This window comes from Elephantulus edwardii, unplaced genomic scaffold, assembly GCF_000299155.1.
Source record: "Elephantulus edwardii isolate Elephantulus edwardi_28Jun2011 unplaced genomic scaffold, EleEdw1.0 scaffold00135, whole genome shotgun sequence".
Classification (NCBI taxonomy): Eukaryota; Metazoa; Chordata; class Mammalia; order Macroscelidea; family Macroscelididae; genus Elephantulus; species Elephantulus edwardii.
This window is the reverse complement of record NW_006399885.1, coordinates 7,662,973-7,682,791: the sequence shown is the minus strand read 5'-3', so window position 1 is coordinate 7,682,791 and position 19,819 is coordinate 7,662,973. Positions and strand designations below refer to the sequence as shown.

The 19,819-nt window shown below is 41.8% G+C and overlaps 1 protein-coding gene across 2 annotated transcripts in view; it reads right to left on the bottom strand.

The window, feature by feature from the left end:
• The window catches only part of ATP8A2 (ATPase, aminophospholipid transporter, class I, type 8A, member 2), a 720,462-nt gene that overhangs the window by 180,805 nt on the left and 519,838 nt on the right, over positions 1–19,819 (bottom strand). For both annotated transcript variants that reach the window (XM_006894116.1, XM_006894117.1), the window contains 3 exons: positions 17,286–17,347; positions 14,094–14,150; positions 12,988–13,095 (listed from right to left, as the gene is read on the bottom strand). In XM_006894116.1, the coding sequence (XP_006894178.1) occupies positions 12,988–13,095; positions 14,094–14,150; positions 17,286–17,347 (227 nt within the window). The remainder of the gene's footprint in view (positions 1–12,987; positions 13,096–14,093; positions 14,151–17,285; positions 17,348–19,819) is intronic.

Sequence of the window (19,819 nt, the reverse complement as noted above, 5' to 3'; positions counted from 1 at the left end):
CTGCATGGGGAAGGACAGGCTCCCTGCATGGGGAAGGGCAGGCTCCCTGCATGGGGAAGGACATGATCCCCTGGGGTAGATGTTAATTAGAGTGTACCACGTACACATTTCCATATGTTGTGGGCAAGGAAAAGTTTAAAACCACATCAAAAGTATTTCGTAACCACAGAGTCCAAATATTACAAGCAAACAAAATCAGCATGTAATATGGACTTTAATTTGCTGACAGATTTTTTTTAAATTAACATCAGGATGAATGGCATATACAATACCACAACAAAACTTTTAACGACATAGGAAAACAACTCCCAATCAAAGCCGCCTGTCCCCTGATTAACACAAGGCATCCTTGAAACAAGAGGCCAAAATAAAATAAACTGACAGAATGGAGGGGATGTGTGTGGTGACACATGAGGGCCTCGGGGGGAGGGCAGGGACTAAAAAAAAATAGAGCTTTTCAGAGAAAATTAAAGAAAAAGAAAACCAAGTCAATCTGTTGCTGTCTCTGTGTCTGACTCACAAAGACCCTGTAGGACACAACAAGACTTCCCTACAGGTTTCTAAGCCTGCAGTCTTTAGGGAAGCCGCTTGCCACATCTTTCTCCCATGGAGCAGTTGGTGGTTAAACTCTTGAGCTTTCAGTAAGAAGTTCAATTATTGTGGCACCAGCATCTTGGGCTTTTCATAACATACTAAAGATGATGAACTCAGAGACCATTGCTTATACTTGCTTTTTTTCTTAGAGAAAATTAGAATTCGTGGACAAATGTTTCCTTATAACTGCAATTAAAAACAAAGTATGTCTATGCCTTTTAGCTTGGCATTTATATTGTAAAAATGCTATAAATGGAAAGGCAAGTTAGTTTGGAAAGAACTGAATAAAAACAAAATTGAGGGGAAGGATTGAATAGCATTTATGAGACACTTGACTTGTTGCAAGCATCATTCTACTGTTTTTCATGGTGATGATTAAAAGTGGCGGTTCACACACAGGAGGCTAAGGGATTTGAGGGGATGCTATCAACTTCATCTTGCTTGGAACAACAATCAACACCTTTGATACCAGCAGTCAGGAAATCAGGAGAGGTATTACATTGGGCAAGTCAGCCATCAGGGACCTCTCCAAAATGCTGAAGAGCAATGATGTCAGTCTGAAGACTAAGGTGTGCCTGATTCAGAGTATGGTCTTATCAATCAACTGCTCAATCTCTTATCAGAGAGTTGAACAATAATAAGGATGGCAGAAGAAGAGTTGATGCCTTTCAGTTGTGCTGGGAAAGAGTACTGAATATCCTATGGATGCCAAAAGAACAAACAAACAGGTATGTCTTGGAAGAAGTGTAGCCAAAGTGCTCCTTGGAGTACAGATGTTGAAGCATCATCTTTCATAATCTGGACATGTAACTAGGCAAGGTTATTCTTTGGAAAGGAACATCATGGTTGGAAAAAATGGAGAATCAATGAAGGAGAGGAAGGCCCTCAATGAGATGGATTGATACAAGACTGCAGCAATGGGCTCTAGTGTGTCAGAGATGATGAAGATGATACAGGAGAGGGCTGAGTTCAGGTCAGCTGTCCTTAGAATCACTATGAGTCATACTTAACTCAATGGTACCTAACAGCAACAACAATTCACTCACTAGCTTGGTCAAGACGCTGACTATGATAAAAAGAAGTAAGGAATACGGTCCTCCCATCCACAGCCTTTCATTTTGTGATTCGAGCTTCTGTCTATGCTTAATATCTCACTCAAGGACAAGTTGTTAATTATATTATGACCCAAGCCAATGTGCTTACTTCTCCTGGGAGTGTGGGTTATTGTTCAGGGATCCTATCTAATTGAAACTCAGTGCTCATTTGCTGGGGACACTACATCTAATCTGATCCAGCTGTGCTGACAACCATCAGTCAGTAGCCAACAGCCAGTAATTGACAAACAGCACCGTCAGCCTGCAGGCTCCTGGCCCGTCGCTCACCAGCCTCTGTGACCCCACGCATCAGTCTGTACCACCCACAATCTTGTGAGCCACTTCCCTGATTTTTCCCCCTTCGCTTCTGTAAGACCTTCCAGCAAATTAGAGAGCCCAAAGATGTAGTTGAGAGTGGGAGGATTAAAGGGAGGAGGGATAATTAATGTCAGAGGCGATGGAGTAGCATAGCAGTCTGGGCATTTAGAGCAGACATATGACAGCGTAGAATATCCCCAGAGGATTTTATAGGAGAGGGTTGGGCAATCTCCTGCTCTGTGATTAAGTGCCTTGGAAAACCTGCCAGAGGGTCAGCTATGGGTTGGTTTCCACTCGACGGTACACAACAACAACAACAATCTTTATAGGAGTGCAAGAAGCTGCACTGCAATCCCGAAGGTGCACGGTTCGAATTCACCAGCTGCTTTGTGGGAGAAGGATGGGCAATCTCCTCTCGTGATAAAATACCTCTGAAAACCTGCTGGAGGGTTAGCTATGGGTCTGTTTCTACTCGACAGTAAATGACAGAGACCCAACAGAACTGAAGAGCACAAAGCCTCTCACAGTTCGGGAGGCCACTGAGATGCACAGTAGGTGAGGTGCTGGGCTGTTAATGGAAAAGTCGGCAGTTCCAATCCACCAGTCACACTATGGAGGAAACATGGAGTCTGTTCCTGTTAGGATTTACAGTCTCAACAATCCCACAGAGGCTCCACAAGACCGAGTCAACTCCAGGGCAGTAAGTTTGGTGTGGAATCTATGGAAGCAGTTAGAACTGCTAATCTTTCCACCAGTGACTGAGAGTCTTATCCAGAGGTCACCTCTGAGACATTTCCACCGAAAACATCAACTGCAACACCCAATGTTTTTTAACAATTCCTTAAATGAATTTGCAAGAACTCAACTTCAAGAACTCAGACAAATGCAACGGCAAAGGCTTCTGAGAGGTCTATGGAGAGAATCTATTTCCTTAGTCGTCCGTATTATTTTTTTGTTTATTGGCCTATATAAACATCACATGTTTGGAAGCAGGAGTGGCAGCCACTTCCTAAACAACTTGCCTCCGGAAACTCTATGAACTTTGATAAATGTTAATAGTTGCAGAAGGGCTTCAGGCCTTTTGTTCATAGGGCTGCTACTGAGTTGTGCTCAACTCAAAGGCAATCAACAACAACAACAACAATTCATGTAATTATACCTCAGCAATTAAGGCAAATATATTAAGAAACATGACAACTAACCCAAAGGTTGGCTGTTTGAATCCAGCCAGTGGAGCCTTAGGAAGAAGGCCTAGTGATGTGCTTCCAAAATAGTCACACTATGGGGGCAGATCTTTCTTCTCAGGTCCCTGTGGGTATATTTGAACTTCTGAACTTTCTGTTAACAGTCATGTGCTTTAGCCATTACACCATCCAGACACCCCAGGCAAAAAGGATCAGAAACCTCTCAGGGTTTAAGTCAGAAACCCTGAAAGGGTAAGGAAGCAGTACAGGATTGAGTGCTCTGGTGGAGATGCTTGGAAAAGCAGAGGATCAACGATAGAGAGGAAGACCTTCAGTGAGATGGACCGGCACAGTGACCACAGCAACGGGCTCAAGCAAGGCTGGTGCGGGACAAGGCCAGGCTCCCACTGGTTCTGTACAGGGTCAGCTACGAGTCACATTTGGCTGGACAGCACTTAACAACAACACAACACCTAACAGCAACTAGAGGGAGGGGTGCAAACAACTCCCCGCAGGGACTAGACAAGGCAGGACACATGAACGCAAGCTGGAGGTGGGGAGGGGTTCACTCTGAGGAAAGCCTGAAGGAAGAGCAGATGTTGGGGGAGCAGCCAGCAGTGATCCCGACATCATGAACATTAACTTGAGGATGAGGCCTCTGCTGGCCCTCCAGCTGAATCCGAACTGATTTAACAACACTTTACAACAAAACCAACTCTCGGCCATAGATAGTTAGGGGGGGAAATGCATTTCAAATGCCCCAGACTCTCACTTCTTGTTTTTCCTCCTAGAATGCACACAACTTGGAAGCAAAAATCACTCCTTATGTTTTATGTGGAAAATACTTTGTATTTTACAAGGTTGCCAGAGCCAGAGAACACGACTACCCAGAGAAGATGAGCCGTTCATCGTTTTAAGCAAATGTCCCTCCCTGTCTATTTTAGTTCGCTGGAATTTGCAATTTTTATACACAGAAAAAATGAGCCCTGGTGGAAAACCAAGAGTTCAATGGTTCAAACCCACAGACTATTTTGCAAAAGAAAGATCTAGAAACTTACTCCTATAAATATTACAGACTCAGAGACCCCATGGGTCCACTTCTGTTCTTTCCTATAGGGTCAGCATGTGTGAATAGAAATCAACTCAATGGCAGTTTAAAACTAAAAAGGTACAGTGTGTATGCAAAACTCCAAAGTAAACTCATTTTGGAATTTAAGATTTACAAAAAAAGAGGAAAAAGAGGAAAAGAAGCTGCCATTTGCCAGAAGCCAGCTTGGCACTGAAAACAAAGTTAGCAGTTTGTAGGCTTTGAAGGGAATGCTTTCGTTCTTCTTTTACTAGCAATGAAAAGCACTTTCAAGGCTCACCACCAAACCTGGTGAGTATTTTTCCATTTAGAGCGATGTAATGTCTTCTAGTCTGTCTATTTAGAAAACTGGCTGACTTCCTGTATTCACAGCGGCTCCCCATCATGTCTTATGTAACCACTGCACACAAGACATGGATCAGGGATGGCTTTCTTTTTTTTAATAAAAAATTATATTAGTTTGCTTACGAAGTGTGTATAATGTCCTCCCAGGGTCACCCATTTTGAATACAATATATATTTAAAGATTTCCTTGTTTTTCAATGCAACATAGTATTCCATTCTGTGAATATACCAGAGCTTCTCTATCCATTCATTTGTTGATGGACACTTGGGGTGTTTCCAACTCTTTGTTATTGTAAATAAAGCCACAGTAAACAATCATGTGCATATATCTGCTTGGGTGGCAGTTATGCTTTCTTTAGGGTATATTCCCAGTAGTCGAATTGCTGAGTCAAATGATATTTCTATTTCCAACTTTTTTGAGAAAGCACCATACTGCCTTCCAAAGTGGTTGTACCATTTTACACTCCCACCAACAGTAAATAAGGATTCTAGCTTTCCCACAATCTCGCCAGCATTTGTTGTTTGCTGTTCTGTTAAATTTTGCTATTCTTACTGGGGTGAAATGATACCTCATAGTTGTTTTGGTTTGCATCTTTCTTAGAGCTAGGGATTTTGAACATTTCTCATGTGTTTGTTTGCCATCTGAACGTCTTCTTTGGTGAAGTGTCTGCTCATATCCTGTGCCCATTTTTCAATTGGGTGGTTTACCTTTATTTTGTTGTGGTGCTTGAGTATTTTATAAATTCTAGATATAAGTCCCTTATCAGACATGTCATTACCAAATACTTTTTCCTAGTCTGTGGCTTCCCTTTTTATCCTGCTTAAGTTTTTGGGTGCATAGGGATTTTATTCTTAGAATATCCCATTCATCTAAAAAAAAACAACAAACAAACACCCTAGTGCCCCGAAGCCATTGAGTCAGACTTGGAGCAATCCCAGGTCAAGGGAGCAGTGCCCCTGTGGGGTCTGCAAGGCTGCCATATTTACAGAGCACCCTGCCTCATCGTTCTCCCATAGAATAGTTACTAGGTTGGAACAGCAGACATTTTGGTTAGTAGCCAAACACTTAAACCCTGCACCATTAGGCCTTTCTCTGTCTACTGGGGCTCTCCAAAGGAAAAACCCCATAAAACAATTGCACTCACTGCTGTCAATTGACTCAGAATCACCCTGACCCTCCGTTAGGTTTCCAAGTCTGTAAATCTTTATGGGATTTTCTTTCTTTCTGTCCTTCTTTCTCCTGCAGAGTGGCTGGTGAATTAGAACCACTATTTTAGATGGCAACACAGCATGCCATGCGCTGTGCCACCAGAACGCCTTCCTACACCACTCTGCTGTAGCTAAACCATTGTAATATTTCAGATGTTTTAAAGTATTGACTCTTAAACATCAGAGGGAAGAATTACTTCTTGTTGTTGTAATGTTCCACTGGGTTGGATCTGACTCATAGTTGACCCTCAGTGGGTTTGCAGAGGCAGTAAATTGCGAGGGAATTGACTGTTCATCTTTTGCTCATGGAGCAGCTGGTGGATTTGAGCCATATGCCTTTAGGTTGGCAGTGTAGCTCCCTACCACTAGGCCACCAGAATTACCTGTTGTTGTTGTTGTTATGTGCCATTGAGTTGCCTGTGATCCACAGTGATCCTATGTATAGCAGCTCTGAAGCAAGCCCTGTCCTGAGCTAGTTCCACTCATTCAGACACACCAAGCACCATTGCCCCAGTTTCTTCCTCTCTTGTGCTGCCCCTCCCCCCTTCCAAGCATGCTATCCTCCTCTAAGAACTGGTCTCTCCTGGCCAAATGCCCAAAGTATGTGAGATGGAGCTTTGAGATCCTTGCCTCCAAAGAGAATCTTGGTTTCACCCTCTCCAAGACAGAACTATTTCTTTTCTTGGTGGTCTAAGACTCTTTTCCAGCACCACAATTCAAAGGTATTGATTCTTCTTCTGTCATCTTTAGTCATTGTCCAGCTCTCTGATGCATAGCAAGTACTTGCAAAGACCATGGATTAGGGCTCTACACCCAGAAGTTATGATTCATGGGTGTATGTGAGTGTATGCATATGTGACTTTTTAAATGTCTTAGTTATCTAATGCTGCTGTAACAGAGATAGTACAAATGGGTCACTTATCAAACTGAAATTTCCTCTCTCACACTTTCATAGGTTCTAGCTCTACCCTGCCCCCATGTCTCCTGGTTCTAGGAGCTTCTCAGCCCAGGAACCTGAGTCCAAAGAATGCACTTCACTCCTCACTCTTCTTTTTTGTTGGTCCTGAGTTCCCCCCTTCTCTGTTCATTTCTGTCTCCTTTCATCTCTTGTAAAATAGAAGGTGATACAGACCACATGCCTGGGAAATTACCCTTAGTGTGACTCAGGGCTGGAATATGATTAAAGGTGTTATATCTCACCCTACCCTCCCTATATAATTGATTGGCTGATCACAAGAGAGAACATTCTGGGAAATGATGACATCAAGACATAATTGCCTCTATTCTCACCTCTTTTAATACCACCAAACCCCAAAATCATAGCCATTGTCTGAGTCCATTTCTAGTGACTTTCTATTGGGTTTCTGAGACTATGAATGTTTACAAAAGGAGACTATTTGTTAACATCATAGAGGTTAGGATTTCCAAAACCTAGGGTAATTACAGGGAGCTCTGGTAGCGTAATGGACGTCCAAGAGAACAAATGATGTCTTGGAGAGGGTGCAGATGCAGTGCTCTTTGGAGGCAAGAATAATGAGGTTTTGCCTCACATACTTTAGGCATGTTGCTAGGAGGTGCTATTTCTTGGAGAGGGACACGATGCTGGGAATGGTGGAGGGTCAGTGAAGGAGAAGAAGACCTTCAACCAGGTAGATTGACATGGTGACTGCTGCAATGGGCTCTAATATGTCAGGAAGTGTGAGAATGGTGCAGAATAGGACAAGATTCAGATCTTTTGTTCACAGGATTGTGATGAGTCGTACTTGCCCTAACAACAACAACAACAACTGGTAGCCTACTAGGTCAGGAGTTGTGTCGCCAACCCAAAGGGAGGCAGTTTGAATCTACCTTCTGCTTCTCAGGAGAAAGATGGGCAATCTCCTCCTGCACAATTTACAGCCTCTGAAAAACTCATTGGAAGGTTAACTGTGAGTCAATTCCAGCTCAATGGCAATGAGTTTTTTAGAGAATACTTTTGTACGGCTGAGAATCAAGGCCTAGCCATAGTGACACATATTTTGGGGGATACCATTCAACCCATGACAGCACATATATGCACATCTAGTTTGAGGGGCAGATGCTACATTTTTAACAGATGAACCAGATGAGTGTGATATATGGTCCACAGACCTTACTAGAAAAACCCATCTCCAGACTCTTTAGAATGTTGGAGTGTTTTGGCTAAAAGCTGAAATCACCACATCTATATTTACAGGGACTCTCATGTTCTCTCCACCACAATGCTCCCAGGGAACGAGGGTGGGTGTGTGTTATTCTTACATTGCTGATAAAGAAATTAATGGAGGTCAAGTGGTTTGCCAAAGGTTACATAGCTCATTGGGGCATGAACCCAGGTCTTTTAAACAGGTCAGTAAGATGTTATCTTCTCGCCCATCACTCCTGGTCATCAAGTTGATTCTGACTCACAGTAAGCCTGTAGAAATGTCCACACAGGATTCTAAAACCAAGGAATTGTTCTGGGAGCAGAATGTCTTAATGTCTTTCTCCCTCAGAGGGGTTGCTAGGATCAAACTGCCCGACTTGGGGTTAGGTGTCAAGAGCCCAAGTATTGCACCACCAGGGCTCCTTCCTATGGCCTCATACACTCTTAAAAGCCTTGAGAAAGAAATGAAGAAAGTATGACGACATCTCCAGATTTACTTTTTAATCAAAGTTCCCATATCTCTCTAGTTCTCTCCAGATCTGCAAGGCCAGAGTCAGACTGTGAGCTGAGAGAGTCATGCCATGTGTCAGAGTTCAGGATTCTTTGTGTAGACGAAGCTGTAACCTCAGGTTATGCTCCCGGAGAGGCAGTATGTGTACTCAAGGGGAAGCCATCAAGCATATTCCTTATCAGGAAACTTCAGCATTAACCAGAAAAGACGAAATCAGAGTGGTTAATTCACTTTAAGTCTAACTTGGTGCTAGAATGAAAGGAAAACAAGATGCCCAGTACAAGCCCACAAATGCTGCCTATCCCTAGGAGAGGAAGGAAGCAGAGGATTTCTTTGATTTCGAAAACTTCCACTGGGGCTTCCTGGCTCATTTGTCTTGTCGAGTGTCGTGTACCATATTATCAGGTGCTTGAGGGAAGAGAAAGCCTCTTTGACAGCAGAGAACAACTCTTTAATTCTTAATTCTACAGCGCTTCCTTGCTTTTGCCTGCCAGGGAAAACCCATATTCTCCACTGTGAGAAAAATTCCCAATATAACAGACAAGACAAAGAGATATTTAATCAAATTCTCTTAGGAAACCTCAGCAGAAACAATGCATCTTTTCAACGACTGGAGATGCCATGAATAGACAGAGCCAAGTGTTTCGTGAACCACGACCATCATGCTGGTGAGAAATACTGTTTGCCATTAAATATGCATTTAACTCTGGACATCCAGAAAAAGACATTGACTTTGCCCCAAACTCACTGTTTAGTGAATTATTAAATAAAAATATGGTTTATAAAAAAAACAAAGAAACACAAACCACTAAAAACACTCTGTAAGAATAAAAGGAGTTTTCCTTAGAACTTTCCTTACTTCTAAACATTTACTGAAAGAGCATTGGTGTCACCAAGTATTAAGTCCCTGCTAACTAAAGGGTTGGCAGTTCAAAACTACCAAGCAGATCCACAAGAATAAGACCTGGTGATCTGCTCCTGTAAAGACAGCCACCTAGGAAACTGAGGTGGTCTTTCTCTGTCACATGGCGTCTTTGTGAGTCAGCATTAACTTTCTGACACTCAGAAGCAACAAAAACCATTTAGAATCAAAAGGACGGAAATGATGTGACAATCTTTTACTTCAAAAGTCACCCAAACAAGGTCATTGACACTTGAACCCAGTTCCCATCTTTCCTCTCTCTTCAACGTTACTGTGGTAAGACATACATTTGGTATGTCAGTCATTATTACCTGTACAACACAGTGGCATGAACTGAACAACCTTCACCATGGTGTATACTCACTACTACTACCTGTTTTCTTTCTGTGACACCACAGAATGCCTCCTTGGTCTGCAGGAAAGATTCTAAAATGTTAAGCTTGTTATGAATATCCTGAGAATCTACCCCAGTGAGTCTTCAAAAGTGTTAAGGAATAACTTTGACACTCCCCTGCTACTTCCCCAAACGTGAACAGAACAAAGCAGAGAGGTAAAGACACTGGGAGAAAGAAAATTAGAAGCCACTGCTGTCAAGCTGATTCCAACTGATGATAACCCTCCCTGGGTTTCTGAAGGGCCTGCCCATCTTCCTTTCTCAAGGGTGCTGGGGCCTTGAACCACCCACCTTATATGTTAACCCTGCAACATGTAATGTGCAATGTCACCAGAGCTCACTAAAGGGATGCACTGCTTTCTGATACCTTTCCCTCAAGAAGAGCTATCCCATGAAAAAAACAGAAGTGGGAACCACCTCCTTACGATTAGACATTGGAGGAGGTCTGGTGGCACAAGGGTTAAGTACTCAGCTGGTAACCAAAAAAGTGAGTAGTTGGAATCTGCAAGCTGCTTGCAGGAGAGAGATGTGATGCTCTGCTTCCAAGAAGAGTTGATATGTACCATCAAATCAGAACTGACTCAGGGCTGACCTTTCAGAGGCTGTAAATCACACAGGAGGAGACTGCTCATCAATAAAGAAATCCTGGCTTTTGGTTTCCCACCACCCCTTTCTCCCCCAGAAAAATTACACTCTGAAACATCATTTGTCTCTTAGAAACCAACCAACCAACCAAATGGTTAAAATAACATGATTTAAGTTAAAAAAAAAAGACGTTTTCATACACAAGTGAGATGTGCTTTAGCTTTCCGATGGGAGGAGGAACTTGGTAAATATCTACAGAAAAAGTTCCAAATGGAAGTTTACATGTCATCATGCAAGCCGAGCCTCTGAACTGCACAAGCCAGCTAATGTGACCCATAGTGCAAACGAGCTGCAGTGGCATGGTAGATACATGATCTGGTAACCAGCAGGTCAGAGGTTTGAACTCATGAGCATCTTTGTAGGAAAAAGACATGGCTGCTGGTCTCCATAATGACTTCAGCACTGGAAAACCTATGGGGCAATTCTCCTCTGTCACACAGTGTCACTGTGAGTCAAAATCAATTTGGTGGCAATGAATTTGGGATTTTTTTTTATTAGTGGAAACCCATTAGCGCTGATGATCAGCTTGGACTCTCTGCACCCCGAAAGTCAACCTCGTGGTGCTAGTAAGAATTAGCAAATGGCCTATCAAATGCACATCTGAGTGAGAATGAATGACTGAGAGAAATGTATCCAGTGGCTGATCTTTCCACTGGATGCTTGTCTGCAGGGCCTCTCCAGGGACTACTAATGGATTGGGCACCATCGCTCACCACCTGCAAAGCAGTACCATCCCATCACTTTTCACTCTCCTCCAGGTTGCAAAACTGTCCTGGTTCTAGCACCATTCATCATTCTTCATTCAGAAGGTCCTCAAATGAAATATTGGTCATATAAGATCCTCACTTAATCAGAAGGTAGAGAGTGAGGTCAGAAAGCCTCAACATTAATATCTTAGCAAGAATACCTAGTGGCAGGGAACTCTTGTTATTAGGAGGAGAGGAGATCACAGTGCTTTAAAATCGACCCAAGTCACAGTACTGAGTACACGCTGACTCCTAATGACCTTGTAGACAGAGCAGAATGGCCCTATAGGGCTTCCAAGGCTTAGGGGAATGGCTCAACCAGCACCCTTTTGATTAGCAGCTCACTGCTTAATACACGGTGCCACCAAGTCTTCTTTGCCTCAGAGTAGACTGGCTTTATTTATATGCATGAAATATCATCATTGGGAAACTTTCCTTTCACTCCCAAATAATTCCTAGATTCATTCAGTGCAGGGAGCACGGGTGGCCTAGGAACAAGGAGCTGCGCTGTAATACCGAAGCCATTTGGTTCAAATTCACCAGCTGTTCTGCCGGAGAAGGATGGGCCATCTTGATTAACTGCCCTTGAAAACCTGCCAGAGAGTCAGCTATGGGTTGGTTCTGACTTGACAATACATAACAACAACACAGTAATGCAACTTCTTCGTTGGGAAACTTAACTTTCACTCCTGAACAATCTCCTAGGTTCATTCAGTGCTGACAGTTTTCTCTGTCAACAAGGTTTGGAAAAGAACTGAAAAGTATATTATGTTTGCTCCGATCTCTCCTCACAAGAAAAGCAAAACCATGATCGCTCAAACACAATCAAGGCCTTCTGAGCGGGCAGGGCTATTATGTCTACACCCACACTCAGAAGGGGCCCTAGATACCCAGGGTCCCTCCACTCCAGGCAGAGCGCCCGTAATGCTGCTGCTGGGTTCCCTCACTCGGAACCTTGCTGGCAGCACACCTAGATGTGGGTTGGCCAGGAGTGAGGCAGGCATGCTATGCACAGACTTACCCCTAAGATATGAGCTACTGGAACCCCAACTCCTAGTCTTCCCACTTCTGGCTCCATCCCAGAGTGTAGACATGTGTGTACCAAATGTCCCCATTACCCAGTCTACACACTTGCAAACAGTGGCCCGTGATCACTGAATCATGCACAACTCAGTTTCCTGAAGACCATGGTCATCACACACCAGTCCTGCGTACCATCATCACACCACTTATGCTGCAAAGGTGGGCATTCTTGGTAAGTCACAGCTACATGCTTTACATGACTCTTAGAATTTCAGATTTCTTTCTTTCTTTTTTACTAATACAAGCTCTTCCAGAGGCTTAGATATGACTTGTTTACCTCCTTAGACGGTTTTTATTTTCTAAATATTTTCTACTACTTCATTCATAAAATTTGAATACAAATTTGAACAAATTCTTTCCATTTCCCTTACCTCCCCCAACCATCAAATTTTACAACCCGATGATTAATCCCCCTGCACATCCACATCCCTCTGCTTCTAGCCTCTCCCATCCTCCTTGGATAATTATACTCATTCCACAATAATGGTTTTATACAATATTTATCCTTGGGGGGCTGAATTAGTTCACTCAGCATAATGCTCTCCAGTCCCTACCAAGTTAGGCAATAATTTACAAAATCATTGCTCCTGCGTGCTCCTTAGACATTTTGATAGAAGCAAGTGATACCATGCTCACTGGTGGTCAGGTAACCTGAGAAGCACATGAACTATTCATGTTGAGGAGCACTCACCTGCCCTTTCATATCTGGAGCGATGGGAATGGTGGGCCAGATGGTGGAGTAGATGCCAAAGAACACCAGCCAGATCAGCATGCTTCCCCAGACGGCCAGGTGGCTGAACTGCAGCAGAAAACAGAGGCGTTCTCAAGCTGAGGTCTCTATGTGCACCAGAAGATTACCGTGGCTCCACTACCTGCAGAATCTGTGTCCAAATAATCTGTCCCTGTGCAAAGGTTCTCACCACTCACCAGTCATTGGAGGGGCCAAACTTTTCTCAGTTCCCTATCTCAGAATGTTTAGCAGAGAATTCAAGTGCAGACATACTTTGGAGATGCTGTGAGTTTGATAATCAAGCCACTGCAATCAAACAAATGTGGTGGCAAAGCGAGTCACCAAAGGGTTTTTGCTCCTCAGTTGGGTTAAAAAAACCCTTGATTGCTCATGTCAAGACTGGTGGTTGGAACCCACCAGCTGCTCTGAGGGAGATGAGGCACTCTGTTTCTTTTAAGATTTATAGCTTTGGAGCCCTATGAGGAAGGTTTACTCTGTCCTGCAGGGTCTCTATGTGTTAGAATGGATTTGTCAGCAGTGAATCTAGGATGGTGTTGTCTATTAAGAGTGCAACAGCATTATGAAAAAGTTTGATATGACACACACCATTGAGAAAATGGCACAATAGACTTGCCAGACAGAGGACTGCCATAAACATTCCATTTCTAATAAATAAGCACTTAATAGACCACAGTAGAGTGTAACCACTTTCATACATGCTGGGAAACCAAAACATTTATGTGACTTGCTTTGTAGCAATATTCATCTGATTGTGGTGGTCTGGGACTGAACCCACACTATCTTGGGGGTACGCCTGTATATATTTGGACTAAAATATAAAATAATATAAAATAAGCCACTTAGAACTGTAGTAAGTGCCAAGAAGATGAGTCAGAGGCAAACTTTGGGTAGCAAAGTTTCTGATGAAGAACAAACCACATATTTGACATGTAGATTTTGAAAGAAGAAAGCTAGATAATGTTTGCTGCCATGCCAAGGATTATCAAGAAACCATAGCATTAACCAGGTCTATACTGGATCAAGGAAGAATTTTTGAGAAAACTTACTTTAGTCCAAGCTGTCGTCTCCAAACCAGCTTTCAGGCAAACAGTTACAACAACATACTGTGGAAAGAGAGGAGATTGGGAAAATGTATCACTCTTCTGAATGACTTGATTTTCCCTGAGTGACATCTTCCACGGCAGCTACACTTTCCAAGTGCCATCTAGGTCCTCAGTTCACCGGGGGTTAGTTCAGGGGGTAAATACAAGAAGGGTTAAGTTACATCTTCATTCTGGAGACCATCTTCTCTCAACAAACTGAGTTGACTCTTAGACAACATGAGTTTGAACTATGAAGCCAACTTCAAATAAAAATCACAAACACTGCCAACTTTGAGTCAATTCCAATTCACAGCCACCCAGAACTGGGGTTTTGAGGCTATTAATCTCTATGGTAAGAGACTGTCCATTTTTCTCCCTTGGAGTGGCTGGTGGGCTCAAACCATCGACCTTTTTGTTAACAGACTGACATGTTACACATCATACCACCGGAGTTCTGTGTGGTTGCACGGTTGGAGTTTTGGTGGTTCACCCCTGCCCCCCAACCCCGTGCTGCTATTGTGGTAAGCTCAAATGTGGCAAGCATTCATTTAAAACGTGGTGTGACTCTATCTAGCTTGGGAGGGACTGGAGAGCATTATGCTAAGTGAACAAACTCAGTCTCATAAGGACAAATACTGCATAAGACCATTATTGTAGAACTAGATAACTAGTAAAACGTGTATCAGGATCTAAGGGGGGGGTGTGGGAGCAGAGGGGTGAGGATGGGCAAGGGCAGGGTAATCATAGGGTCACACAATTTGATGTGTGGAGACAGGAGTGTGTCAAGCAAATGGGGAAATCCTGTGTGAAAAATAATGTACACTAACTTTGTAAGTAAACCAATATCAAAGAAACACTTTACATTAAAAAAATAACAAAAACAAAAGAAATCCCATGGTGTGACTATTAGTACCATTTACTTAGAAGTATTGAGTTGGTGTTATTGATAGTGAAATGACTTGAAGAAGGATAGCAGCAGTTGTGACAGAACTTAAAGAGTACACTTAGTGAATGTCATGACACTACATATTTTTTATTAAAATTTTTTATATTGATTGTGATTGTAGTGAAACTTTACAGAAAAGTTGGAGTTTTCATTAATTCATTATTGCACATTTTACCTCCTCTCAGTTCATTTTTTAAAAAATATTCATTCATTATTGAACAATAACCTACCTCCTCCTACACTGTATATTTAAAATGGCTTCATTAAATGTATGATTTGCTATGTATATTTTCACCAAAATAAAAGAAAAAAATACTGTAAAAATTGCAAACAAAACAAATACGTGGAGTCTGCATGGATGAATTGCTCCAAGGACATGTCTGGCATCAAGTCTCGTTTAACTGTACATATTAGACTTGAATTTTCAACTGCATGAGAGGCCGACAGTCCTGAATTGTTCAGGGTCAATCGCAGCTTCTTTGCTCTTTTCTTGCCTTAGAAGATTTGGGAGAAACTACCTGTTGAAGGGTCGTTTTTCTTTTGTAGGCTGATATGTAAGAGTCATTTGGAGGAGAGAGAGAATAAGCTAATAAAAAAAACACAACACTGGGCTCTGCTTAATCTGCTCTGAAAAGTGGGATCAGCCTTCCCTAGCCTTTCTGAACTTAAAGGAATTCAGAATAAATAGTTTAAAGGCTTGGAATAGGGAGCTCTGGTGGCCTAGTGGCAAGAAGCTGCACTGCAATCCCTAAAGTGCATGGTTTACATCCACCAGATGCTCCGCTGGAGAAGGAGAAACAATCTACTCTTGAGCCAGTAGGGTCCTATTCAACAGACCACACCAAGATAAAAGGGAGGGGGGAGGAAGGCTTGGAATAGATGACAACATTCAGGGAATCCTTCCATTAAGGACTTGGAGAGATAAAAATCACATACATGCCATTTAAAAAGCCAACTTGGGAAAGATGGAAAAAAAATTAATGGGTAGAAAATGAACATTTTTATTAGACTTAGGTGAAGGGAAGAATGAACAGACCATTAGATATTGTGTACTGTAATTAACAATAGGAAACATAATAAGCACGATTGACTTTAAAAGGAAAAGCTAAGGTACCATTATTCACCATTGCAAGATCATGAAAACAGCCCAAATGTCCAACTACAACCAAATAGATTGATAAATTGTGGTACATTCACACAACGGAATACTATGCAGCACTCAAGAGCAAGGATTTTGAAAAATACAACATAATTTGGGAGACTGGAGAGCATTATGCTGAGTGAACTCAGTCTCATAAAGACAAATACTGTATAAGACCAATATTGTAAAAATAGGATAACTAGCAAAACATATATGGGGACCCAAAGGGAAAGGAGGGGGAGCAGGGCATGAGGATGGGTAGGAGCAAAACCACAGGGCTGCACAGGTTGGTAGGGAGAGAGAAGGGGGTGAAGGAAATGGGAAGAATCTAGCAGGGACCTTAAAAGATTGAGTAATGTTGGGTAAGATCTAATAATGATTGATTTTATAAAACATAATGCATGGGAATGATTGTATGAAACACAGTATGAATGAAGAATAGTGTGAAACACAGCATATATGAACTTTGTGAGCAAACTAATATTAACATACACACACACAGCAAACTGGGGGAGGTAGAGAGGAAAATATGCAACAATGAATGAATGAAAAATCCAACTTTTCAGTAAACTTTCATTAAAATAAAAATTTTTTAAAAGTAAAAAAAAAAAGAAAAGCTAAGGAAAGTTTTATACACACAATCAATCCTGGAAGGTCAACAAAAATGAGGAGAGAGGAAAAGGGGAACAAAGATTAATAAATTAATAGGCTAGGTGAAGGGAAAGGCAACGTACAGTGGGTGTTTGATGAGACATTATATTTAACTGTATTAATCAATTATAATTAATGATATAAAACAAATGTGCATGAACAATTTCATGAAAACCAATTAACAACAACAACAAAAAAAGCGAACTCAATTAATTGTCATCAAGTGCCTTCTGACTCAAAGTGACCTTACAAGACAACATAACTGCCTTCTTAGTTGAAACCTTTATAGATACACATTTCCTCCAGTTTCTCTGGTGAAGAGGCTGCCAGATTTGAAACACCAACCTTTCAGTCAATGATACAACTACGCCACCAATCTCGCTTTTAAATAGGCTTCTATAAACTGCGATTAACTCACCGTGTAGACAATGTTTCCAACAAATAAGTAGTCTGTGGCATGACCATTGGCTAAGACAGAATCTGAAAAAAAAAGGGGGGAGGGAGAAGACACTTAATTTCTAGAGGCTGAACCCTGAAAGCTACTATATTAAGAACAGAAAAATGGATCTTCACATTTATCAGAAAAAATGAGAAGATTTAAAAATCGTATCATCTAGGATTCTAACGCTTCCACTGCTTTTCATCTCTGAATAGTTTCATCCATAGTCTTTCCAAATGAAGCCAATAAAAGAAGTTCTAACAAACCAAAGAACCCAACTCTAGATCGGAGTTGAAATTTACTCTTTTTCTGTGAAAGAGTAAAACTTCTTTTTGTTTCCTTAGTAAGAATAAGATATTAATAACTTTTTATTAAGTGCAACAACTGAACATTTTCTTAAGTGTTCATTTACGATTCATCTTTAATTTTGGTTACTTTGGAGTTGAGATCCTAGAAAAATGACAAAGAGTGAGACAGAAGAAGATGATAGATGCACACTAAATTGACCCATAATGAAAGAACCCATTTAAAGGTTTGCTTACTACTCAGGTTTTCAAGGCAACTACATGAACTTATTTTGTCTACAATTTGGCAAAATATAAACAATCCAATTAGAGACTTATGGAAAATAGAAGTTTTTAAACTTTAGTGTCTGTTTCTATTACTTTTTCTTTTCTTTTTCAGAGTGACTGTTATAATTTATACAACCACCAGTAAGACAGAATTGTAGGAAAATTGCTTAATTCATGCCAGCAAGGCCTGCTGAGAAAAGTCTGGTTTTTATCCTGAGGCATCAAAGCCTCTAATAAGATGAAGAATGGTTTCTTTGTATGACACTGTCAATCTCTTCTTATTTTCCTTTATGCTTGAATACAGGTATAGGACTTTTTGTGTTCAGTTATCTAACCCTGTAACTACTCTGCACATATTTGGGATCAGTGATTTACCTATGTGACTGTTGGAGAATCCCATTTCCATATAAGGATATTTGCTTTGGAAAAACAGTGAAATGACTAAGACATGCCACAGTGCATATAGAAATCCAGGGTCCTTGGATCCAGCTCTTAGGCTTATCCTTCGCTTGATTCTATTAAACTGAAGCCACATCTAATGCTGTCTAGTGGGTCTCAATCAAGAAGACCCTCCACTGGATTTCCAAGGCTATAGAAAATATTTTCAGGGAGAGACTGCCTACCTTCCCCTAAGCAGCCCCACACACTACCCACTATGCCATCTGGGCTCAATTAAGGGACGATTAGTCAGCAAAGTAATAGCAATGGAGATACATTTGGTACAGACCTATAATGAGGGAGCACTTCTCAGGAGAGAACAGGTTAGGTGAACAAGGAGAGATAAGGCTGCTGACTTAAAAATAATCAGGTTCTGACCCGCTTGACTGGGAAACCTCTTGTATTGTTGTTGTTGACTGTCACTGAGTCAAGCATGACTCATAGTGATCTTATGAACCTAAGGTAAGATGCCACTTCTGCTTCCAAAGTTTCCTATTGTTGTTATGTGCCGTCGAGTCGCTTGCGACTCATAGCGACCCTAAACTCTGCTCTGTCCTGTGCCAATCGCACCATCTCTGATACACCCATCCTGATTACCCCTTTCACTGAATCAATCCACCTCATAGAGGGCCTTCCCCTCCTGCGCTGTCCTTCCACACTACCAAGCTGTCCCTCTCCCAGGACCGGTCCCTCCTTCCAACATGTCCAAAGTATGTTAGACGGAGCCTCAGAATCCTTGCCTCCAAGGAGCCACGTGGTTTGACTCTTTCCAGGATGAATCTGTTTGTTTTCCTAGCAGTCCATGGTGCCCTCAATACTCTTCTCCAGCACCACAGCTCAAAGGCATCAATTCTCCTTCTACCCTCCTTAGTCATTGTCCAGCTCTGTGATGCATAACAAGTGATGGCAAAGACCATGGCCTGTATCAGACGCACCTTAGTCTCCAGAGAGACACCACTGTTCTTCAGTACTTTGGAGAGGTCCCTAACAGCATATATTACTCTGGAGATGAAAAGGTGAGGAAAAATTGAGTTGCTTTCATAGTTAAGAAAACCACTGCTAGATCCATCTTGAAGTACAATATTGTGAGTGACAGGATAATATCCACACTCATACAAGGAAGGCCAGTGAATACCACTATCATTCAGATATATGCACCAACAGCCAGAGCCAAGGAAGAGGATAGAGAAGATTTTCACCACCTTTTAAAATCGCAGATTGATCAAACATGCAATCAAGATGCATTGATAATAATGGGTGACTGGAATGCAAAAGTTGGGAACAGAGAAGAAGATTCAGTAGTTGGAAAACGTGGACTCGGTGAGAGAAATGCAGCTGGAGAGAGAATGATCGAATCTTGCACAATCAATGACTTATTCATTGCAAGTAAGTTTTTTAAGAGACATAAACACAGCCTATATACATGGATTTCACCTGATAGTATGTATAGGAATCAGATCAATTACATCTGTGGAAAGAACTGCTGGAGAAGCTCAATATCAG